Source organism: Oncorhynchus mykiss, chromosome 7 (genome assembly GCF_057628025.1).
Source record: "Oncorhynchus mykiss isolate SJ-2025 chromosome 7, ASM5762802v1, whole genome shotgun sequence".
NCBI lineage: Eukaryota > Metazoa > Chordata > Actinopteri > Salmoniformes > Salmonidae > Oncorhynchus > Oncorhynchus mykiss.
The window spans coordinates 8448933-8475653 of NC_143028.1; the positions used below are offsets into that span (position 1 = coordinate 8448933).

The following is a 26721-nucleotide window of genomic DNA, read 5'->3' on the forward strand; positions in this document are numbered from 1 at the left end:
GTGAACCGTAACCATATGAAGACCAGCTGGATACTAACAGTCTTTACCTGGATGTCCTGGGTGAACCCTAACCCTATGAAGACCAGCTGGATACTAACAGTCTTTACCTGGATGTCCTGGGTGAACCGTAACCCTATGAAGACCAGCTGGATACTAACAGTCTTTACCTGGATGTCCTGGGTGAACCGTAACCCTATGAAGACCAGCTGGATACTAACAGTCTTTACCTGGATGTCCTGGGTGAACCCTAACCCTATGAAGACCAGCTGGATACTAACAGTCTTTACCTGGATGTCCTGGGTGAACCGTAATCCTATGAAGACCAGCTGGATACTAACAGTCTTTACCTGGATGTCCTGGGTGAACCCTAACCCTATGAAGACCAGCTGGATACTAACAGTCTTTACCTGGATGTCCTGGGTGAACCGTAACCCTATGAAGACCAGCTGGATACTAACAGCTTTTACCTGGATGTCCTGGGTGAACCGTAACCCTATGAAGACCAGCTGGATACTAACAGCTTTTACCTGGATGTCCTGGGTGAACCCTAACCCTATGAAGACCAGCTGGATACTAACAGTCTTTACCTGGATGTCCTGGGTGAACCCTAACCCTATGAAGACCAGCTGGATACTAACAGTCTTTACCTGGATGTCCTGGGTGAACCGTAATCCTATGAAGACCAGCTGGATACTAACAGTCTTTACCTGGATGTCCTGGGTGAACCGTAACCCTATGAAGACCAGCTGGATACTAACAGTCTTTACCTGGATGTCCTGGGTGAACCGTAACTCTATGAAGACCAGCTGGATACTAACAGTCTTTACCTGGATGTCCTGTGTGAACCCTAACCCTATGAAGACCAGCTGGATACTAACAGTCTTTACCTGGATGTCCTGGGTGAACCGTAACCCTATGAAGACCAGCTGGATACTAACAGTCTTTACCTGGATGTCCTGGGTGAACCCTAACCCTATGAAGACCAGCTGGATACTAACAGTCTTTACCTGGATGTCCTGGGTGAACCGTAACCCTATGAAGACCAGCTGGATACTAACAGTCTTTACCTGGATGTCCTGGGTGAACCCTAACCCTATGAAGACCAGCTGGATACTAACAGCCTTTACCTGGATGTCCTGGGTGAACCGTAACCCTATGAAGACCAGCTGGATACTAACAGTCTTTACCTGGATGTCCTGGGTGAACCGTAACCCTATGAAGACCAGCTGGATACTAACAGTCTTTACCTGGATGTCCTGGGTGAACCCTAACCCTATGAAGACCAGCTGGATACTAACAGTCTTTACCTGGATGTCCTGGGTGAACCGTAACCCTATGAAGACCAGCTGGATACTAACAGCCTTTACCTGGATGTCCTGGGTGAACCCTAACCCTATGAAGACCAGCTGGATACTAACAGTCTTTACCTGGATGTCCTGGGTGAACCGTAACCCTATGAAGACCAGCTGGATACTAACAGTCTTTACCTGGATGTCCTGGGTGAACCCTAACCCTATGAAGACCAGCTGGATACTAACAGTCTTTACCTGGATGTCCTGGGTGAACCGTAACCCTATGAAGACCAGCTGGATACTAACAGCTTTTACCTGGATGTCCTGGGTGAACCCTAACCCTATGAAGACCAGATGGATACTAACAGTCTTTACCTGGATGTCCTGGGTGAACCCTAACCCTATGAAGACCAGCTGGAAACTAACAGTCTTTACCTGGATGTCCTGGGTGAACCGTAACCCTATGAAGACCAGCTGGATACTAACAGCTTTTACCTGGATGTCCTGGGTGAACCCTAACCCTATGAAGACCAGCTGGATACTAACAGTCTTTACCTGGATGTCCTGGGTGAACCGTAACCCTATGAAGACCAGCTGGATACTAACAGTCTTTACCTGGATGTCCTGGGTGAACCCTAACCCTATGAAGACCAGCTGGATACTAACAGCTTTTACCTGGATGTCCTGGGTGAACCCTAACCCTATGAAGACCAGCTGGATACTAACAGTCTTTACCTGGATGTCCTGGGTGAACCCTAACCCTATGAAGACCAGCTGGATACTAACAGTCTTTACCTGGATGTCCTGGGTGAACCGTAACCCTATGAAGACCAGCTGGATACTAACAGCCTTTACCTGGATGTCCTGGGTGAACCGTAACCCTATGAAGACCAGCTGGATACTAACAGCTTTTACCTGGATGTCCTGGGTGAACCCTAACCCTATGAAGACTTGCTGGATACTAGCAGCTTTTACCTGGATGTCCTGGGTGAACCCTAAACTCAGAGTGACACTGATACCTTCTCTAAGGATGACACATTCATCCACCCAGGGATCCAGTGTCTCACACACACACACACACACACACACACACACACACACACACACACACACACGAACACACACACACACACGAACATGAACACACACACACACACACACACGCACACACACACACACACACACACACACACACATTGTGTGCCAGGACTAGAGAGGGCCGCTTCACTCCGGTGACCAGCCTGTGCCATTCCTTTGTCTTCTGTGTGTCTGTGTGTACGGGGACTAAGAAACATGACCTTCAGGAAACATGGATTGTGTTTTACTATGGATCCAAATGATGTATTCAAACGTGTATGTTTCCTGTATTTATGTGTTGATACGTGTGTGTGTGTTGTGTGACTTGTTCTCTGTGCTTGGCTTGTCAGGAGTCTGAGGAGTTGTTCTTCCGGGCGTTGTGTCTGTGCCACACGGTACAGGTGAAGGAGGAGGAGACAGTGGATGGCATCAAGATGGGTATCCACCAGAACAAGGCCACCTCCTTCTACATATCATCCTCTCCTGACGAGGTGGCACTGGTGGAAGGCATGAAGAGGTGACTGGCTTGACACTCACTCACCCAATCACTCACTCTCACTCACTCAATCACTCACTCAATCACCCAATTACTCTCACTCATTCACTTAATCACTCACCCAATCACTCACTCACGCTCTCAATCACCCACTCTCTCAATCACCCACTCACCCACTCACTCAATCACCCACTCACTCAATCACCCACTCACTCAATCACTCACTCACTCAATCACACTCAATCAATCACTCACTCACCCAATTACCCAATCACAATCACTCACTCAATCACTGTCGCTCACTCACTGACTCGTGCACACACACGCAAAGGCAGAACGTCTTTCCTCCTCCCAGCCATTTGAAATGAACTAGATAGATAGAGTGTATTTGGAAAGTATTCAGAGTATCCCTTTTTCCACATTTTGTTATGTTACAGCCTTATTCTACAATTTATTAAATAATAGTTTTTCCTCATCAATCTACACACAATATCCCATAATGACAAAGCGAAAACAGGTTTTTATTATAAATAAATAACAAAAATACCTTATTTACATAAATGTAATCCATTTTAGAATAAGGCTGTATGTAACGAAACAAAATATGGAAAAAGTCAAGGGGTATGATTACTTTCCAGAATGCACTGTACAGAATACATTTAACTGCAGTTTAACCTGCTCCCCTGTTCTGACAGTAATGGTATATTCCTCTTTCCCCCAGGCTTGGCTTCACCTATCTGCGGCTGAAGGACAGTCACATGGAGATTCTTAATAGGGAGGATGAGGTCGAGAGGTCAGTGTGTGTCCATTACTCCAGCCATGGCCTGTGGGCATCAGTTTATCTTTGTGTGTGTGTGTGTGTGTGTGTGTCTGTGTGTGTGTGTGTGTGTGTGTGTGCGTGTGCGCGCATGTGTGTGCGTGTGTGTGCGTGTGTGTGTGTGTGTTCATGTTCGTGTGTGTGTGTGTGTGTGTGTGTGTGTGTGTGTGTGTGTGTGTGTGTGTGTGTGTGTGTGTGTGTGTGTGTGTGTGTGGTCAGTAACCCAACCTCTTTCTCCCTTTCTCTCTCTTGCATCCAGGTTTGAGCTGCTGGAGGTATTGACCTTTGACTCTGTGAGAAGGAGAATGAGCGTTATCGTCAGGTCCACCACAGGTACTGTACTATAGTACAATACTACCATTATGATACTAGAACATAGAAACTAGTTGTTACTGTACTATAGTACAATTACTACCATTATGATACTAGAACATAGAAACTAGTTGTTACTGTACTATAGTACAATTACTACCATTATAATACTAGAACACAGAAACTAGATGTATCTGTATGGGAGTGGCTGGTGCTTTTTATAGATTAAAGCAGTCATTACTACGGCAACCCAGTCATTATTCTGTGCGTGTGCGTGTGTGTATATGTGCTAGGAGGTCAACAGGCAGAAGGCATACTAATGACGGTAGAGTCAGTCTCACTGAGGAACATCTCTAGTGTTGTCTGCCACACACTGCTGCAAACTAATGATGCTTCTCTCTGCTAACGAGGAACCTGTTTTTAACTGTGTGGTTGTCCACAGGGGAGTACTACCTGTTCTGTAAAGGGGCCGACTCCTCCATCTTCCCCAGGGTGATCTCTGGCAAGGTGGAGCAGGTCAAAGCCAGAGTGGAGCACAACGCTGTGGTAAGGACACACACACACACACACACACACACACACACACACACACACACACACACACACACACACACACACACATACAGCCACTATCAGAAACTAGAGGCCGTTGTCATAAAGTAGCTCCAAAATCAGACTTCCAGAGTTTCTGACCTCAAATGCATTTTTGACTTTGCTTGAGGTGTATATTGTCATATGGCTGTATGGTGGACCCTGTTAAATGCTAACTGATTCTTGTATCCTTTAGTGGTAGTGTCCTTACTTAAGATGTTGGCCACCAAAAGTTCCAAGTTGTATATGGAATGTAACTGAGATGGTGATTGACTGGAGTGTTTATGGAGTGTTTGGTGCCAACGTGGCGGTAGTCTACTGACCCCTGTGTGTCCGTGGCTCTGGCCCAATCTCTCCAACGCCACACTGACAGAATCAGGACAGGCTGGTTGCCAAGGATGACATAATTGTGGATGCAGTTTGGGTTGCCGTTGGCAGCGGTGCCGACCCGTTTCTGTTGACTGTCAGGGAGAATGTGTTTCCCTGGTTACGTTACAATGGGATGGCCAGCGGTGATGCTGGTGTGAACCAGACTGGCGCTGAGAGAATGTCAGAACTGAGGTCTCACTGTTCATGTGCGTGTTTGTGTGCGTGTTTGTGTGTGTGTGTGTGCGTGTGTTTGCTTATGTGAAAGGTCAAGGTCATAAGTCTACTGCCACATATCCCAGAACCAATGTATTGCTGTGAGCCGGGGTATGAGAGAGCTCTCAATGTTGTTCAGATGATGGATATACTTTTATAATTAATTATACGTCTTGTTTATTTATTGTCCTATCATGGTGGAACAGTTTTTAAATAAATTATACATTTGATTTATTTATTGTTCTATCATGGGGAACTAAATTTTTAAAATAAATGATATCTAATTATTTATTTATGATCCTATTTTAATGGTACGGTCTACAACCCTATACCCTAGACACCCACCTGAATGACCCAGATACTCAGGAGAAGTCCTAATTTAATGGTACGGTCCACAACCCTATACCCTAGACACCCACCTGAATGACCCAGATACTCAGGAGAAGTCCTATTTTAATGGTACGGTCCACAACCCTATACCCTAGACACCCACCTGAATGACCCAGATACTCAGGAGAAGTCCCTAACTGTTTTATGGCCTGCTGAAAGTGGTATGTATGCAGCCAAAATGTGGTCAGAGACCAAGAGCTGCACTGCCCCCTCAAGATTCTGAGCCTGCTTGGCAGGGTTGGTCCTGCAAAGCCAAAGCCCCCTAAAGGAAGAGCATAATATACAAGGAAATTCTCATAGCTGGTAATGAGAACCTTGATGACCTTGTACCTAGCCGGTGGGGATTCCGGTGTGGTGCCCCCACCCAGGCAGTGTCAGTGCAGGCAACACTAGCTGCAGTAACCCATGGGGAGGGGGTCACACTCGGACATTCAGAGAGGGGGTATATTATTGTGACCCTAGTGGCACAGAATCAAGTCGGACTGCATGGAGATGCTTGGGAATATGGTCAATACGGGGACTGTATTGTGGGTGTCTCAGGGAAAAGGTGTACATTTGACCTCCATCATCTAGAATGTGACAGCTCGGGATGAGGAGGGCTTTTAGCGGGTGGAATGGTGGGGACCAATTGGAGGTTTACTTAGTAGCAATGCAAAGATCATGGTACAGCTATATAGACACTCAATCATCATGTTACTTTTTAATGGTACGTTTACAAACATGTGGGGCGGCAGGGTAGCCTAGTGGTTAGAGCGTTGGACTAGTAACCGGAAGGTTGCAAGTTCAAACACCCGAGCTGACAAGGTACAAATCTGTCGTTCTGCCCCTGAACAGGCAATTAACCCACTGGCTGTCATTGAAAATAGGAATCTGTTCTTAATCAGTTAAGAACAGATTCCTATTTTCAATGACTTGCCTAGTTAAATAAAGGTAAAATAAAAAAAATATACATATAAATACACATAAATAGAATTGAAAGTTGTGTCTCATTATGGTAAGTGGTGAAATAAGTATAGCCAGTTATAATTGTAATGGCTTAGCAGATAATAAGAAAAGACAATCAGTATTTACCTGGCTAAAAGAGAAGGAATATAATATCTATTGTTTACAGGAAACCCATTCAACAATTTTAGATGAAGTTTTGTGGAAAAAGAACTGGGGGGGGCGAAATATATTTCTCCCATGGGCAAAGAAATTCAAAAGGGGTGATGGTTTTAATTAACAGTAATTTTGATCCAAATGTGCAAATTGTGCAAACAGATTATCAAGGTAGATGGATTATTATAAATATGTTATTGGACAATAAACAGATATGGCTTATTAACCTATACGGTCCGAATAATGATGATCCAAGCTTCTTTGAAAATATAAGAATTGATCAACTCTACAAGCAACACTAGACTCTATTATTATGGTGGGAGATTTTAATACGGTCTTAAATACCTCCTTGGACCGGAAAGGAAATCACACTACAAACAATCACCCTCAGGCATTTAAGGAAATCATGAATGTCATGGATATATTGGAATTAGTGGATATATGGAGACTTAAATACCCTGAACTAGTGAGGTATACATGGCGGAGGCTTAATCAAGCTAGTCGTCTTGACTACTTTCTTATACCATTCTCTCTGGAACCAAAAGTTTAAAAAGTGTTGATAGGGGACAGAATGCGGTCGGATCATCACATAATTGGCATATATATTACTCTTACAGAATTTCCACGTGGGCGAGGATATTGGAAATTTAATCAAAGCCTACTAGATGATAAATTGTTTAGATCTAGGACAGAATAATTTATAACGGGCATTTTCAGACATAACATAGGTACAGCAGATCCCCTTACTGTATGGGACACTTTTAAGTGTGCCTTTAGAGGCAATGCAATACAGTACTCATCTATAAAACAAAAGCAATTTAGATCAAAAGAGTCCATATTAACAAAGGAAATTGAAGGACTAACAGTACAGGTAGATAGCAATAAAAACGGTACCATAGAGGCACAGAATAAGTTAGAGGAAAAACAAAAATAAATGGAGGAACTTTTTCAAGAAAGATCTAGTGTAATATATCATGATAATAATAAAGCGAACTGGATGGAATATGGGGGAAAATGCACCAAATTATTTTTCAATCTTCAATTTAGAAATGCTACCAATTTTCTTTTATTAAATTTTGTTACAAATGGAGTCACGCATGATTCACCAAATTATATTTTGAAAGAGGAAGTAAAGTACTTTAAGAATAAGTTTTCATTTCAGGCTCCTCCATCTCCACTAACTGAAACTAATTGTATGGATTTTTTTCCTAATAATATTGTAAAATTAACATCTGTACAGAAAGACTAATGTGAAGGCAAATTACAGAGGAGGAACTGCTTGATGCAATTGGGGCCTTTAAGGCTGGGAAAACTCCAGGGCTGGATGACATACCAGTGGAAGTATACAAAACGTTTTTTATATACTCAAAGGACCATTATTAGCATGCTTTAACCACTCCTATATAAATGGTAGATTATCAGACACTCAACAAGAAGGTCTGATATCATTATTACTGAAACAGGACCCAAGTGGTATATACAGTGGGGAGAACAAGTATTTGATACACTGCCGTTTTTGCAGGTTTTCCTACTTACAAAGCATGTAGAGGTCTGTAATTTTTATCATAGATACACTTTTATCATAGATACACTATCATAGATTCACTTCAACACTTCAACTAAAACAAAAATCCAGAAAATCACATTGTATGATTTTTAAGTAATTCATTTGCATTTTATTGCATGACATAAGTATTTGATACATCAGAAAAGCAGATATATATTTGGTACAGAAACCTTTATTTGCAATTACAGAGATCATACGTTTCCTGTAGTTCTTGACCAGGTTTGCACACACTGCAGCAGGGATATTGGCCCAATCCTCAATACAGACCTTCTCCAGATCCTTCAGGTTTCGGGGCTGTCGCAGGGCAATACGGACTTTCAGCTCCCTCCAAAGATTTTCTATTGGGTTCAGGTCTGGAGACTGGCTAGGCCTTCAAGGCCACTCCAGGACCTTGAAATGCTTCTTACGGAGCCACTCCTTAGTTGCCCTGGCTGTGTGTTTCGGGTCATTGTCATGCTGGAAGACCCAGCCACGACCCATCTTCAATGATCTTACTGAGGGAAGGAGGTTTTTGGCCAAGATCTCGCGATACATGGCCCCATCCATCCTCCCCTCAATACGGTGCAGTCGTCCTGTCCCCTTTGCAGAAAAGCATCCCCAAAGAATAATGTTTCCACCTCCATGCTTCACGGTTGGGATGGTGTTCTTGGGGTTGTACTCATCCCTCTTTTTCCTCCAAACACGGTGAGTGGAGTTTAGACCAAAAAGCTCTATTTTTGTCTCATCAGACCACATGACCTTCTCCCATTTCTCCTCTGGATCATCCAGATGGTCATTGGCAAATTTCAGACGGGCCTGGACATGCGCTGACTTGAGCAGGGGGACCTTGCGTGCGCTGCAGGATTTTAATCCATGACGGCGTAGTGTGTTACTAATGGTTTTCTTTGAGACTGTGGTCCCAGCTCTCTTCAAGTCATTGACCAAGTCCTGCCGTGTAGTTCTGGGCTGATCCCTTGCCTTCTTCATGATCATTGATGCCCCACGAGGTGAGATCTTGCATGGAGCCCCAGACCGAGGGTGATTGACCGTCATCTTGAACTTCTTCCATTTTCTAATAATTGCGCGAACAGTTGTTTCCTTCTCACCAAGCTGCTTGCCTATTGTCCTGTAGCCCATCCCAGCCTTGTGCAGGTCTACAATTGTATCCCTGATGTCCATACACAGCTCTCTGGTCTTGGCCATTGTGGAGAGGTTGGAGTCTGTTTGATTGAGTGTGTGGACAGGTGTCTTTTATACAGGTAACGAGTTCAAACAGGTTCAGTTAATACAGGTAATGAGTAGAGAACAGGAGGGCTTCTTAAAGAAAAACTAACAGGTCTGTGAGAGCCAGAATTCTTACAGGTTGGTAGGTGATCAAATACTTATGTCATGCAATAAAATGCAAATGAATTACTTAAAAATCATACAATGTGATTTTCTGGATTTTTGTTTTAGATTCCGTTTTTTTGTTTTAGAAGTCTCACAGTCTCTCTCTCTATTTCTCTCTCTCTCTCTTCAGGAGGGCCTACGGACACTGTGCGTGGCGTACAGGAAGTTGAGCGTGGCTCAGTACGAGGAGACGTGTCACCTGCTGAACAGTGCCAAGCTGGCCCTGCAGGACCGAGACAGGAAGCTGGCCGAGGCCTATGACCTCATTGAGAAGGACTTCGTACTGCTGGGGGCCACCGCCGTGGAGGACAGGTAACGTTCTGGAACCACAGCAGCGTAGAATCATACAATCTACATTGTCTTTTCTACCCAATTCTATTTAGATATTCATGGGGCCACCGCTGTCGAGGACAGGTACCGATCTAGAATCACAACGTAGAATCAGAACCACTATCTTGTGGATTTTAGATCTATTGCTTCTACTAATTCTATTTCTATATTCTGGACAGAATAATTATATTAAGGGCAACTCTCTTTAGAGCTAACAATGTATGGGGCTAGAGAGACGGAGTAGATTAGCAACTGTAGAGTATTTAGTTTACTGCTGCTCTTTAATTACTTGTTACTTTTATCTCTTATTCTTTTCCATATTTTTCTAAACTGCACTGTTGGTTAGGGGCATTTCACTGTTGTATGTGACTAATACAATTTGATTTGATTCAACTGAAAGTCAACCTCACTCTCCAAGCCCTAGTGTGCATAGTTAATGAATGACAATCGGACTCACTGACCCGGTCTACGATGTTAGCTATTGAACGAATCACATTGTTGAACTATAGGGCTGACCATTCCTGTAATGATGTTAGCTATTGAACGAATCACATTGTTGAACTATAGGGCTGACCATTCCTGTAATGATGGTTCGTGTTCTTTCCCAAAGCAGCCTGTGAACCAGTAATATTAGTTAGCTGCAGTCTCTCAGGCTTAACATGAACAGTAGCTTCAGTAATCAGTCAGTCAATATGTTGTGTGTGTGAGTCCCCAGTGCAGCCAGCTAATGAGCAGATAACCACATTAGAGTTCCACTGTTATTGATCTCTGCCAAACATCCATAGCAGCTGATGAAGTGGGGTCTCTTGCTGCTCTTCTGTCTGTCAGCACAGACGTCATGCTGAAGCACCAGAGGTTTTACTCTGGTATCAGGTCGGCTTCTGCCCCATTTAATAGAGTCAGTCACAGCCCATCACTTTGCCTTTCTCTAACACACTTCTCTATCTGTCTATCTGTGTGTTAGTGAGTGGTGTTTTAGTCTCACCATCTTCCTTTACATCTGTCTTTGTGTGTGCATGTTGATGCGTGCACGTGTGTGTGTGTGTGCATGTTGATGCGTGCACGTGTGTGTGTGTGTGTGCATGTTGATGCGTGCACGTGTGTGTGTGTGTGCATGTTGATGCGTGCACGTGTGTGTGTGTGCATGTTGATGCGTGCACGTGTGTGTCTTTCTAGTTTTCTGTCTGTTTGTTTTTCCGTCTGTGTGTTTGTCTGTGACTCCTGGGCTGTGGTAGGAATTAGCTGGTTGGCAGGCAGCAGCGGTGTAGGGAGCTGTGAATCCTAACTGCACTGCAGCTTCGTTATAGACTTCCCTGCTCGGTGACGTTGGACTGCTGCTGCAACAAACCAGCTCCCCAAACCCACTCCAGCTCAACACCCCAAAGCCTGTGCCAACGGAGGCTGCTGAGGGGAGGACGGCCCATAATATTGGCTCTAACGGAGAGAATGGAAACCCCACATTTCATGTATTTGATACCATTCCACTAATTCCACTCCGGCCATTACCACAAGCCCGTCCTCCCCAATTAAGGTGCCACCAGCCTCCTGTGTACAGTTGTGGCCAAAGGTTTTGAGAATGACACAAATATTAATTTTCACAAAGTTTGCTGCTTCAGTGTCTTTAGATATTTTTGTCAGATGTTACTACAGAATACTGAAGTATAATTTCAAGCATTTCATAAGTGTCAAAAGCTTTTATTGACAATTACATGAAGTTGATGTAAAGAGTCAATATTTGCAGTGTTGACCCTTCTTTTTCAAGACCTCTGCAATCCGCCCTGGCATACTGTCAATTAACTTCTGGGCCACATCCTGACTGATGGCAGCCCATTCTTGCATAATCAATGTTTGGAGTTTGTCAGAATTCGTGGGTTTTTGTTTGTCCTCCCGCCTCTTGAGGATTGACCACAAGTTCTCAATAGGATTAAGGTCTGGGGAGTTTCCTGGCCATTTCCTGGCCATGGAATATCAATGTTTTGTTCCCCGAGCCACTTAGTTATCACTTTTGCCTTCTGGCAAGGTGCTCCATCATGCTGGAAAAGGCATTGTTCATCACCAAACTGTTCCTGGATGGTTGGGAGAAGTTGTTCTCAGAGGATGTGTTGGTACCATTCTTTATTCATGGCTGTGTTCTTAGGCAAAACTGTGAGTGAGGCCACTCCCTTGGCTGAGAAGCAACCCCACACATGAATGGTCTCAGGATGCTTTACTGTTGGCATGACACAGGACTGAGGGTAGTGCTCACCTTGTATTCTTTGGACAAGCTTTTTTCCAAATGCCCCAAACAATCAGAAAGGGGATTCATCAGAGAAAATGACGTTACCCCAGTCCTCAGTAGTCCAGTCCCTGTACATTTTGCAGAATATCAGTATGTCCCTGATGTTTCTCCTGGAGAGACGTGGTTTCTTTGCTGCCCTTCTTGACACCAGGCCATCCTCCAAAAGTCTTCGCCTCACTGTGCGTGCAGATGCACTCACTCATGCACTCACTGTGCACTCAGATGCACTGCTGCCATTCCTGAGCAAGCTCTGCACTGGTGGTGCCCCGATCCCGCAGCTGAATCAACTTTAGGAGACGGTCCTGGCGTTTGCTGGACTTTCTTGTGTGCCCTGAAGCCTTCTTCACAACAATTGAACCGCTCTCCTTGAAGTTCTTGATGATCCGGTAAATGGTTGATTTAGATGCAATCTTACTGGCTGCAATATCCTTGCCTGTGAATCCCTTTTTGTACAGAGCAATGATGACAGCACATGTTTCCTTCCAGGTAACCATGGTTGACAGAGGAAGAACAATGATTCCAAGCACCACCCTCCTTTTGAAGCTTCCAGTCTGTTATTTGAACTCAATCAGCATGACAGAATGATCTCCAGCCTTGTCCTCATCAACACTCACACCTGTGTTAACGAGAGAATCACTGACATGATGTCAGCTGGTCCTTTTGTGGCAGGACTGAAATGCAGTGGAAATGTTTTTGGGGGATTTTGCAAAAAATTGCAATTCATCTGAATTCATCATAACATTCTGGATTATGTGCAAATTGCCATCATACAAACTTTGTGAAAATTTATATTTGTGTCATTCTCAAAACTTTTGGCCACGACTACACTGGACTTAACTACATTTAGATAGTGAGTGATACTTTTACAATGTAAAACAGAACTACACTACATTTTGACAACAGTATCTTACTGGAGATAGTTGGTGTAGGACTTTTCTAAACCGTTTGTGTCTGCACCATTCCAATCTACTTGTATTCTAAACTGTTTGTGTCTGCACCATTCCATTCTACTTGTATTCTAAACTGCTTGTGTCTGCACCATTCCAATCTACTTGTATTCTAAACTGTTTGTGTCTGCACCATTCCATTCTGCTTTTATTCTAAACTGTTTGTGTCTGCACCATTCCATTCTACTTGTATTCTAAACGGTTTGTGTCTGCACCATTCCATTCTGCTTTTATTCTAAACGGTTTGTGTCTGCACCATTCCATTCTGCTTTTATTCTAAACTGTTTGTGTCTGCACCATTCCATTCTGCTTTTATTCTAAACGGTTTGTGTCTGCACCATTCCATTCTACTTGTATTCTAAACTGTTTGTGTCTGCACCATTCCATTCTGCTTTTATTCTAAACGGTTTGTACCTGCACCATTCCAATCTACTTGTATTCTAAACTGTTTGTGTCTGCACCATTCCATTCTACTTGTATTCTAAACTGTTTGTGTCTGCACCATTCCATTCTGCTTTTATTCTAAACGGTTTGTGTCTGCACCATTCCAATCTACTTGTATTCTAAACTGTTTGTGTCTGCACCATTCCATTCTACTTGTATTCTAAACTGTTTGTGTCTGCACCATTCCATTCTACTTGTATTCTAAACTGTTTGTGTCTGCACCATTCCATTTTACTTGTATTCTAAACTGTTTGTGTCTGCACCATTCCATTTTACTTGTATTCTAAACTGTTTGTGTCTGCACCATTCCATTTTACTTGTATTCTAAACTGTTTGTGTCTGCACCATTCCATTTTACTTGTATTCTAAACTGTTTGTGTCTGCACCATTCCATTTTACTTGTATTCTAAACTGTTTGTGTCTGCACCATTCCATTTTACTTGTATTCTAAACTGTCTGCACCATTCCATTCTACTTGTATTCTAAACTGTTTGTGTCTGCACCATTCCATTCTACTTGTATTCTAAACTGTTTGTGTCTGCACCATTCCAATCTACTTGTATTCTAAACTGTTTGTGTCTGCACCATTCCATTCGACTTTTATTCTAAACTGTTTGTGTCTGCACCATTCCATTCTACTTGTATTCTAAACTGTTTGTGTCTGCACCATTCCATTCTACTTGTATTCTAAACTGTTTGTGTCTGCACCATTCCATTCTACTTGTATTCTGAACTGTTTGTGTCTGCACCATTCCATTCGACTTTTATTCTAAACTGTTTGTGTCTGCACCATTCCATTCGACTTTTATTCTAAACTGTTTGTGTCTGCACCATTCCATTCGACTTTTATTCTAAACTGTTTGTGTCTGCACCATTCCATTTTACTTGTATTCTAAACTGTTTGTGTCTGCACCATTCCATTCTACTTGTATTCTAAACTGTTTGTGTCTGCACCATTCCATTCTACTTGTATTCTAAACTGTTTGTGTCTGCACCATTCCATTCAACTTTTATTCTAAACGGTTTGTGTCTGCACCATTCTATTTTACTTGTATTCTAAACTGTTTGTGTCTGCACCATTCCAATCTACTTGTATTCTAAACTGTCTGCACCATTCCATTCGACTTTTATTCTAAACTGTTTGTGTCTGCACCATTCCATTCTACTTGTATTCTAAACTGTTTGTGTCTGCACCATTCCATTCTACTTGTATTCTAAACTGTTTGTGTCTGCACCATTCCATTCTACTTGTATTCTAAACTGTTTGTGTCTGCACCATTCCAATCTACTTGTATTCTAAACTGTTTGTGTCTGCACCATTCCATTCTACTTGTATTCTAAACTGTTTGTGTCTGCACCATTCCATTCTACTTGTATTCTAAACTGTTTGTGTCTGCACCATTCCATTCTACTTGTATTCTAAACTGTTTGTGTCTGCACCATTCCATTCTACTTGTATTCTAAACTGTCTGTGTCTGCACCATTCCATTCGACTTTTATTCTAAACTGTTTGTGTCTGCACCATTCTATTTTACTTGTATTCTAAACTGTTTGTGTCTGCACCATTCCAATCTACTTGTATTCTAAACTGTTTGTGTCTGCACCATTCCATTCTACTTGTATTCTAAACTGTCTGTGTCTGCACCATTCCATTCTACTTGTATTCTAAACTGTTTGTGTCTGCACCATTCCATTCGACTTTTATTCTAAACGGTTTGTGTCTGCACCATTCCATTCGACTTTTATTCTAAACGGTTTGTGTCTGCACCATTCTATTTTACTTGTATTCTAAACTGTTTGTGTCTGCACCATTCCATTCTACTTGTATTCTAAACTGTCTGCACCATTCCATTCTACTTGTATTCTAAACTGTTTGTGTCTGCACCATTCCATTCTACTTGTATTCTAAACTGTTTGTGTCTGCACCATTCCATTCTACTTGTATTCTAAACTGTTTGTGTCTGCACCATTCCAATCTACTTGTATTCTAAACTGTCTGCACCATTCCATTCGACTTTTATTCTAAACTGTTTGTGTCTGCACCATTCCATTCTACTTGTATTCTAAACTGTTTGTGTCTGCACCATTCCATTCGACTTGTATTCTAAACTGTTTGTGTCTGCACCATTCCAATCTACTTGTATTCTAAACTGTCTGCACCATTCCATTCGACTTTTATTCTAAACTGTTTGTGTCTGCACCATTCCATTCTACTTGTATTCTAAACTGTTTGTGTCTGCACCATTCCATTTTACTTGTATTCTAAACTGTTTGTGTCTGCACCATTCCATTCTACTTGTATTCTAAACTGTTTGTGTCTGCACCATTCCATTCTACTTGTATTCTAAACTGTTTGTGTCTGCACCATTCCATTCGACTTGTATTCTAAACTGTTTGTGTCTGCACCATTCCAATCTACTTGTATTCTAAACTGTCTGCACCATTCCATTCGACTTGTATTCTAAACTGTTTGTGTCTGCACCATTCCAATCTACTTGTATTCTAAACTGTCTGCACCATTCCATTCGACTTGTATTCTAAACTGTTTGTGTCTGCACCATTCCAATCTACTTGTATTCTAAACTGTCTGCACCATTCCATTCGACTTTTATTCTAAACTGTTTGTGTCTGCACCATTCCATTCTACTTGTATTCTAAACTGTTTGTGTCTGCACCATTCCATTCTACTTGTATTCTAAACTGTTTGTGTCTGCACCATTCCATTCTACTTGTATTCTAAACTGTTTGTGTCTGCACCATTCCATTCTACTTTTATTCTAAACTGTTTGTGTCTGCACCATTCCATTCTACTTGTATTCTAAACTGTTTGTGTCTGCACCATTCCATTCTACTTGTATTCTAAACTGTTTGTCTGCACCATTCCATTCTGCTTTTATTCTAAACTGTTTGTGTCTGCACCATTCCATTCTACTTGTATTCTAAACTGTTTGTGTCTGCACCATTCCATTCTACTTGTATTCTAAACTGTTTGTGTCTGCACCATTCCATTCTACTTGTATTCTAAACTGTTTGTGTCTGCACCATTCCATTCTACTTGTATTCTAAACTGTTTGTGTCTGCACCATTCCATTCTACTTGTATTCTAAACTGTTTGTGTCTGCACCATTCCATTCTACTTGTATTCTAAACTGTTTGTGTCTGCACCATTCCATTCTGCTTTTATTCTAAACCTGAACAAATCATCTCTGCTCTGTATGGATGTGGAAGAATTAGAGATTTAGAAAAACTATTGAAAGATTGACCATATACAGTGTTGCCCCATTGACTGCTGATGACCATGTACAGCGTTGCTCCATTCACTGCTGATGACCATGTGCAGCGTTGTTCCATTGACTGCTGATGACCATGTACAGCGTTGTTCCATTGACTGCTGATGACCATGTGCAGCGTTGCTCCATTGACTGCTGATGACCATGTACAGCGTTGTTCCATTGACTGCTGATGACCATGTACAGCGTTGTTCCATTGACTGCTGATGACCATGTACAGCGTTGTTCCATTGACTGCTGATGACCATGTACAGCGTTGTTCCATTGACTGCTGATGACCATGTACAGCGTTGCTCCATTGACTGCTGATGACCATGTACAGCGTTGTTCCATTGACTGCTGATGACCATGTACAGCGTTGTTCCATTGACTGCTGATGACCATGTACAGCGTTGTTCCATTGACTGCTGATGACCATGTACAGCGTTGTTCCATTGACTGCTGATGACCATGTACAGCGTTGTTCCATTGACTGCTGATGACCATGTACAGCGTTGTTCCATTGACTGCTGATGACCATGTACAGCGTTGTTCCATTGACTGCTGATGACCATGTGCAGCGTTGCTCCATTGACTGCTGATGACCATGTACAGTGTTGTTCCATTGACTGCTGATGACCATGTACAGCGTTGTTCCATTGACTGCTGATGACCATGTACAGCGTTGTTCCATTGACTGCTGATGACCATGTACAGCGTTGCTCCATTGACTGCTGATGACCATGTACAGCGTTGTTCCATTGACTGCTGATGACCATGTACAGCGTTGTTCCATTGACTGCTGATGACCATGTACAGCATTGTTCCATTGACTGCTGATGACCATGTACAGCGTTGTTCCATTGACTGCTGATGACCATGTACAGCGTTGTTCCATTGACTGCTGATGACCATGTACAGCGTTGTTCCATTGACTGCTGATGACCATGTACAGCGTTGCCCCGTTGACTGCTGATGACCATGTACAGCGTTGTTCCATTGACTGCTGATGACCATGTACAGCGTTGTTCCATTGACTGCTGATGACCATGTACAGCGTTGCTCCATTGACTGCTGATGACCATGTGCAGCGTTGCTCCATTGACTGCTGATGACCATGTACAGCGTTGTTCCATTGACTGCTGATGACCATGTACAGCGTTGTTCCATTGACTGCTGATGACCATGTACAGCGTTGTTCCATTGACTGCTGATGACCATGTTCAGCGTTGTTCCATTGACTGCTGATGACCATGTACAGCGTTGTTCCATTGACTGCTGATGACCATGTACAGCGTTGTTCCATTGACTGCTGATGACCATGTACAGCGTTGTTCCATTGACTGCTGATGACCATGTACAGCGTTGTTCCATTGACTGCTGATGACCATGTACAGCGTTGTTCCATTGACTGCTGATGACCATGTACAGCGTTGTTCCATTGACTGCTGATGACCATGTACAGCGTTGTTCCATTGACTGCTGATGACCATGTACAGCGTTGTTCCATTGACTGCTGATGACCATGTACAGCGTTGTTCCATTGACTGCTGATGACCATGTACAGCGTTGTTCCATTGACTGCTGATGACCATGTACAGCGTTGGTCCATTGACTGCTGATGACCATGTACAGCGTTGCCCCGTTGACTGCTGATGACCATGTACAGCGTTGCTCCATTGACTGCTGATGACCATGTACAGCGTTGCTCCATTGACTGCTGATGACCATGTACAGCGTTGCTCCATTGACTGTTGCCTGACTTTATGTTGCCTGTTCTCCAGGCTCCAGGACAAGGCAGCAGACACCATCGAGTCTCTCCAGAAGGCTGGGATGAAGGTGTGGGTGCTGACCGGAGACAAGATGGAGACGGCGGCGGCTACTTGTTACGCTAGCAAGCTGTTCCGCCGCTCCACACAGATACTGGAGCTGACCACCAAACGCACCGAGGAACAGAGTCTACATGACGTTCTGTTTGACCTGAGTAAAACTGTACTCAGACAGCATGGTAGCATGACCAGAGACACCTTCTCAGGGTGGGTGCCGGGATCCCAACACACACACACGTGCACCTGGATGTGTTTAACTATACTTGTGGGGACCAGAAGTCCCCACAAGAATAGTAAACATACAGACATTTTACCAACTGGGGACATTTTTTTAGTCTAGGGGGTTTAGGGTTAAGGTATAATTAGGGTTAGAATTAGGTTTAGGGTTGGGGGTTAGGTTAGGTTTTGGGGTTACGGTTAGGGTTAGAGTTAGGTTTAGGGTTAGGAGTTAGGGAAAATTGGATTTTGAATGGTTATAAATTGTGGTTAGTTAAAGACTGTGTGTGTATCTCTGTGTGTGTGTGTCCCCAGTCTGTCTGCTGACTGTGTGGACTACGGTCTGATCATCGACGGGGCCACGCTGTCTGCGGTGCTGAAGCCCAGTCAGGAGGACTCCAGTCAGGGGAACTACAAGGAGATCTTCCTGGAGATCTGTAGGAACTGCAGCGCTGTGCTCTGCTGTCGCATGGCGCCCCTCCAGAAAGCACAGGTAGCCTAACAGGCCGAGTTATTTCAAACGACACGTTTACACACCTATTTCTGACCAACATGACTTTGGTGTCATGTGATCCGTCACGGCTAGATTAAGTGAAGGAAGCACTGACACAGTCTGATGGAGTGTTGAGCTGGTTGATGTTTCACCTCTCTACTGGACTCCACTACCTCCCTCCCTCCCCCACCTCTGTTCTCTGGTCACCAATTAGTGCCACTCCAGACTGTTGCCCCTCTCTCCCTCTCTCGCTCTCTCTCCACTCTATTTCTCTCCGACCTATTATCTTTCTGTCTCCCTCTCTTCTCGCTCTCTTTCGCTCACATTAGACCCCACCTGTCATAGCAGACGTTTTTTGGGACTGAGGAGTTACAGTATATTATATTCAGCTCTGTCTGACATGGCTGTCACTATCTCATACTGAGGAGTTCTATTGAGCTCTGTCTGATATGACTCACTATCTCTTACTGAGGAGTTCTATTGAGCTCTGTCTGATATGACTCACTATCTCTTACTGAGGAGTTCTATTGATCTCTGTCTGATATGACTGTCACTATCTCATACTGAGGAGATCTATTGAGCTCTGTCTGATATGACTGTCACTATCTCATACTGAGGAGTTCTATTGAGCTCTGTCTGATATGACCGTCACTATCTCTTACTGCAAAATACCACTATTCCCTCTAGTTCTCCTCCACTGTGCTAGGAGCCAGAGGAATATGGGATGTGATGTAATATGTACTGACATTCTCATAGGAAGTCTTACTACTACATGCATCCTCTCTGTCACGTTAATATACAGTGGTTAGGTTCATATAACAATGTCTGTAGGTTTAGCTCTAACTCTCTTTACAAAGATGGTCTGTATTAGACATATCTTCTTTGAGGAATTACAGATTTTAAAAAACGGTGATCTCACTGATCCTGAAATGTTGTGTTACCAGATTGTGAAGCTGATCAAATCGTCTCCAGAACACCCCATCACGCTAGCCATTGGAGATGGGGCTAATGATGTTAGCATGATCCTGGAGGCTCACGTGGGGATCGGTTAGTATTATCCTGTTCACTGTAAATGGACCCCTTTTCCATAAAGTTATTTGAATACGATTTAGATTGGTTGATTTTATATATATATTTGAATGTAGTTTTATATATTTTTATTCATGTATATGACTCGCATAACAAATGGTAAAAGCGCTCAGTCATGTCCTCCCCTAAGGCATCATGGGTAAAGAGGGTCGCCAGGCAGCGCGGAACAGCGACTATGCCATCCCGAAGTTCAAACACCTGAAGAAGATGCTGCTGGTTCACGGACACTACTACTACATCCGCATCTCAGAGCTTGTCCAGTACTTCTTCTACAAAGTGAGTGTTTTCTCACTAAATGTAACTTAGGACTACTGATGATTAAGCATTAAAACATTATTTTCTTTTTCCTCAGAATGTCGCCTTCATCTTCCCTCAGTTCCTCTACCAGTTCTTCTGTGGCTTCTCCCAACAGGTACATAAAAGATGTGCCCAAAATTGTAGTACTTTAAACCATGACTTTGTGGAGAAGTTTGAATTGTTTTTCTCTGGTTAAGAATGCATGACAAATGAGTAAGATATAAATATTGTTTTAAATGACTGATCTTGGTTGTTCTCTACCATCCTGTCTCTCTCCAGCCGCTGTATGACACAGCCTATCTGACACTGTACAATATCAGCTTTACCTCTCTACCCATCCTGCTCTTCAGCCTCATCGAGCAGCACATCAACATGGACATCCTCAAGAAAGACCCCTCCCTCTACAGGTACACTACATGACCAAACTATGTGGACACCTGCTTGTCCAACATCTCACTCCAAAATCATGGGCATTAATAGGAGTTGGTCCCCCCTCTGTTGCTATAACAGCCTCCACTCTACTGGGAAGACTTTCCACTAGATGTTGGAACATTGCTACAGGGACTTGCTTCCTTTCAGCCAGAAGAGCATTAGTTGGCGTTCCAATTCCTCCCAAAAGTGTTTGATGGGGTTGAGGTCAGGGCTCTGTGCAGGCCAGTCAAGTTCTTCCACACAGATCTCGACAAACCCTTTCTGTTTGAACCTCGCTTTGTGCACGGGGGCATTGTCATGCTGAAACAGGAAAGGGCCTTCTCCAAACTGTTGCCACAAAGTTGGAAGCACAGAATCCTCTGGAATGTCATTGTATGCTGTAGCGTTAAGATATCCCTTCACTGGAACTAAGGGACCTAGCCCAAACCATGAAAAACAGCCCCAGACCATTATTCCTCCACTGAACTTTACAGTTGTCACTATCCATTCTAGCAGGTAGCGTTCTCCTGGCATCCTCCAAACCCAGATTCCTCCGCTGGACTGCCAGATGGTGAAACGTGATTCATCACTATAGAGAACGTGTTTCCACTGTTCCAGAGTCCAATGGCGGCGAGCTTTATACCACTCCAGCCGATGCTTGGTAATCGGTGATGTCAGCTGTAATACTGCAGATTGTAGCTTCTATCAATGTAATTGTCTGCGTCATTTCAAATCCCCCATATATATTTTTGTATACATATTTTTCCAAATATATTTCCTTTATTATTTTCCTCTAACCCTACCACCCCTCCCCTAATTGGAGTAAACTAATGGACAACAACACTCAGGCTTCTACTTCCAGTTTATACATACTATATCAATTATACAGACACAATGTATTTTACAATAGTTATATTTAGTTAGTTTTTAATCCCATCCTTCAGCTACCATCAATCGATCTTGCATCTGCTCGGCCATGGAAACCCATTTCACGAAGCTCCCGACGAACAGCTAATGTGCTTATGTTGCTTCCAGAGGTAGTTTGGAACTCGGTACTTAGTGTTGCAACTGAGGACAGACTATTTGTATGTGCTACGCGCTTCAGCACTCGGCCGTTCTGTTCTGTGAGCTTGTGTGGCCTACCGCTTTGTGACGGAGCCGTTGTTGCTCCTAGACGTTTCCACTTCACAATAACAGCACTTACAGTTGACCCGGGCAGCTCCATCAGGGCAGAAATGTGACTAACTGACTTGTTGGAAAGGTGGCATCCTTTGACGGTGCCACGTTGAAAGTGACTGAGCTCTTCAGTAAGTCCATTCTACTGCCAATGTTTGTCTATGGAGTTTGCATGGCTGTGTGCTTGATTATATACACTACCGTCCAAAAGTTTGGGGTCACTTAGAAATGTCTTGTTTTTGAAAGAAAAGCACTTTTTTTTGTCCATTAAAATAACATCAAATTGATCAGAAATACAGTGTAGACATTGTTAATGTTGTAAATGGAATATACAACAAATGCTAATGCTCCAGATATTCAATTAGTCTAAAGAAGGCCAGTTTTATTGCTTCTTTAATCAGGACAACAGTTTTCAGCTGTGCTAACATAATTGCAAAAGGGTTTTCTAATGATCAATTAGCATTTAAAATGATAAACTTGGATTAGCTAACACAACGTGCCATTGCTGATAATGGGCCTCTGTACGCCTATGTAGATATTCCATTAAAAATCAGCCGTTACCAGCTACAATAGTCATTTACAACATTAACAATGTCTACACTGTATTTCTGAACAATTTGATGTTATTTTAATGTACAAAAAAAGTGCTTTTCTTTCAAAAACAAGACATTTCTAAGTGGCCCTAAACTTTTGAACGGTAGTGTACTCCTGTTTACACCTGTCAGCAGCAGGTGTGGCTGAAATAGCTGAATCCATTAATTTGATTGTGTCCACATACTTTTGTAAATATAGTGTAGGTGCTACCCACCAACTGCCTGTCCCAGCATGCAATAGTGTGATGTGATACATTTGTGTAGACTGTTAGAAAATCTCACATTGGGAATGTTCCTCAGTTGATCTCTTCCACAGCGTTTCCTCAGATCATACTGAGCAGATAATTGTAAAATCCTATCAGCTCTTGGCAAACTGTGACTGCCATCTCTCTCCTCATATGAACTCTGTTACTAAACAACAGCCGAATTCACATTCTCAAGATGTTGTAAGACGTTACAAGGTAATAATAGAATCACGTAGACACACTTGTTTGTGAATCCATATATACAGTGTAAAGCTCACATTGTTCAGTGGTGTTGCCAGTAAATGCTTGATGTTTTTGTTTGCTTTTCCTCTCTCTGCCTGGTGACAACCAATAGTCCATTTTCCTGCTAGCTACCTATGGGTAATTGTGTGGAAAATTTAGACTAACAATGCAGCAGGCAGAAAGGCATCTGACTGGTGTCAGGTCATTCCTCCATGCCTGGATTTGTCAGCTAACTGTTAAATCAATGTTGCCTTGCTAACGTTTGTGGTGGAGGAATGCTGTTTTAGCTCTGGAGACTAATAGAAAGTGAGATTGATGTTAGCTTGGCATTATTCTGGTTAAAGGGACAATTCACCCCAAAATCTAAATGTGTCAGACATTAGTATGAATTGAAAGGAATCTATAGATGAATGGGAATACATAACCATCTAATTAAATCCCAAAATACATAGTATATAGACTAATGTAATGTAAGCATTATGCTCAGGTGTCTGTTCATCAGATAACATGGATCTCTTGTCTCCTCTCTACAGGGACATAGCTCAGAACTCCCTCCTATATTTACTGTATATAATGTGTACTGTAATGTTTCCTCTCTACAGGGACATAGCTCAGAACTCCCTCCTATATTTACTGTATATAATGTGTACTGTAATGTCTCCTCTCTACAGGGACATAGCTACGAACTCCCTCCTATATTTTCTGTATATTTTTTTTTATTTTTTATTTTACCTTTATTTAACTAGGCAAGTCAATTAAGAACATATTGATGGCCTATGAACAGTGGGTTAACTTCCTTGTTCAGGGGCAGAACGACAGTTACGTTATGTGTACCGTATAGTTTCCTCTCTACAGGGACATAGTTAAGAACTCCCTCCTATATTTACTATATATAATGTGTACTGTAATGTTTCCTCTCTACGGGGACATAGTTAAGAACTCCCTCCTATATTTACTGTATATAATGTGTACTGTAATGTTTCCTCTCTACAGGGACATAGCTCAGAACTCCCTCCTATATTTACTGTATATAATGTGTACTGTAATGTTTCCTCTCTACAGGGACATAGTTAAGAACTCCCTCCTATATTTACTGTATATAATGTGTACTGTAATGTTTCCTCTCTACAGGGACATAGCTCAGAACTCCCTCCTATATTTACTGTATATAATGTGTACTGTAATGTTTCCTCTCTACAGGGACATAGTTAAGAACTCCCTCCTATATTTACTATATATAATGTGTACTGTAATGTTTCCTCTCTACAGGGACATAGTTAAGAACTCCCTCCTATATTTACTGTATATAATGTGTACTGTAATGTTTCCTCTCTACAGGGACATAGCTCAGAACTCCCTCCTATATTTACTGTATATAATGTGTACTGTAATGTTTCCTCTCTACAGGGACATAGTTAAGAACTCCCTCCTATATTTACTGTATATAATGTGTACTGTAATGTTTCCTCTCTACAGGGACATAGTTAAGAACTCCCTCCTATATTTACTGTATATAATGTGTACTGTAATGTTTCCTCTCTACAGGGACATAGCTCAGAACTCCCTCCTATATTTACTGTATATAATGTGTATATAATGTTTCCTCTCTACGGGGACATAGCTCAGAACTCCCTCCTATATTTACTGTATATAATGTGTACTGTAATGTTTCCTCTCTACAGGGACATAGTTAAGAACTCCCTCCTATATTTACTGTATATAATGTGTACTGTAATGTTTCCTCTCTACAGGGACATAGTTAAGAACTCCCTCCTATATTTACTATATATAATGTGTACTGTAATGTTTCCTCTCTACAGGGACATAGTTAAGAACTCCCTCCTATATTTACTGTATATAATGTGTACTGTAATGTTTCCTCTCTACAGGGACATAGTTAAGAACTCCCTCCTATATTTACTATATATAATGTGTACTGTAATGTTTCCTCTCTACAGGGACATAGTTAAGAACTCCCTCCTATATTTACTGTATATAATGTGTACTGTAATGTTTCCTCTCTACAGGGACATAGTTAAGAACTCCCTCCTATATTTACTGTATATAATGTGTACTGTAATGTTTCCTCTCTACAGGGACATAGCTCAGAACTCCCTCCTATATTTACTGTATATAATGTGTACTGTAATGTTTCCTCTCTACAGGGACATAGTTAAGAACTCCCTCCTATATTTACTGTATATAATGTGTACTGTAATGTTTCCTCTCTACGGGGACATAGTTAAGAACTCCCTCCTATATTTACTATATATAATGTGTACTGTAATGTTTCCTCTCTACAGGGACATAGTTAAGAACTCCCTCCTATATTTACTGTATATAATGTGTACTGTAATGTTTCCTCTCTACAGGGACATAGTTAAGAACTCCCTCCTATATTTACTGTATATAATGTGTACTGTAATGTTTCCTCTCTACAGGGACATAGCTCAGAACTCCCTCCTATATTTACTGTATATAATGTGTACTGTAATGTTTCCTCTCTACAGGGACATAGTTAAGAACTCCCTCCTATATTTACTGTATATAATGTGTACTGTAATGTTTCCTCTCTACGGGGACATAGTTAAGAACTCCCTCCTATATTTACTGTATATAATGTGTACTGTAATGTTTCCTCTCTACAGGGACATAGCTCAGAACTCCCTCCTATATTTACTGTATATAATGTGTACTGTAATGTTTCCTCTCTACAGGGACATAGTTAAGAACTCCCTCCTATATTTACTGTATATAATGTGTACTGTAATGTTTCCTCTCTACAGGGACATAGCTCAGAACTCCCTCCTATATTTACTATATATAATGTGTACTGTAATGTTTCCTCTCTACGGGGACATAGTTAAGAACTCCCTCCTATATTTACTGTATATAATGTGTACTGTAATGTTTCCTCTCTACAGGGACATAGCTCAGAACTCCCTCCTATATTTACTGTATATAATGTGTACTGTAATGTTTCCTCTCTACAGGGACATAGCTCAGAACTCCCTCCTATATTTACTGTATATAATGTGTACTGTAATGTTTCCTCTCTACAGGGACATAGTTAAGAACTCCCTCCTATATTTACTATATATAATGTGTACTGTAATGTTTCCTCTCTACAGGGACATAGCTCAGAACTCCCTCCTATATTTACTGTATATAATGTGTACTGTAATGTTTCCTCTCTACAGGGACATAGTTAAGAACTCCCTCCTATATTTACTGTATATAATGTGTACTGTAATGTTTCCTCTCTACGGGG

The 26721-nt window shown here is 42.2% G+C and overlaps 1 protein-coding gene across 8 annotated transcripts in view; it reads left to right on the forward strand.

Annotated features, from left to right (window-relative positions):
- The window catches only part of atp11a (ATPase phospholipid transporting 11A), an 85961-nt gene that overhangs the window by 49278 nt on the left and 9962 nt on the right, over window positions 1-26721 (forward strand). For all 8 annotated transcript variants that reach the window (XM_090240173.1, XM_036982645.2, XM_036982643.2 and 5 more), the window contains exons 13-23: window positions 2720-2886; window positions 3587-3658; window positions 3942-4015; window positions 4437-4540; window positions 9721-9902; window positions 18643-18894; window positions 19219-19396; window positions 20341-20443; window positions 20616-20761; window positions 20838-20897; window positions 21062-21189. In XM_090240173.1, the coding sequence (XP_090096299.1) occupies window positions 2720-2886; window positions 3587-3658; window positions 3942-4015; window positions 4437-4540; window positions 9721-9902; window positions 18643-18894; window positions 19219-19396; window positions 20341-20443; window positions 20616-20761; window positions 20838-20897; window positions 21062-21189 (1466 nt within the window). The remainder of the gene's footprint in view (window positions 1-2719; window positions 2887-3586; window positions 3659-3941; window positions 4016-4436; window positions 4541-9720; window positions 9903-18642; window positions 18895-19218; window positions 19397-20340; window positions 20444-20615; window positions 20762-20837; window positions 20898-21061; window positions 21190-26721) is intronic.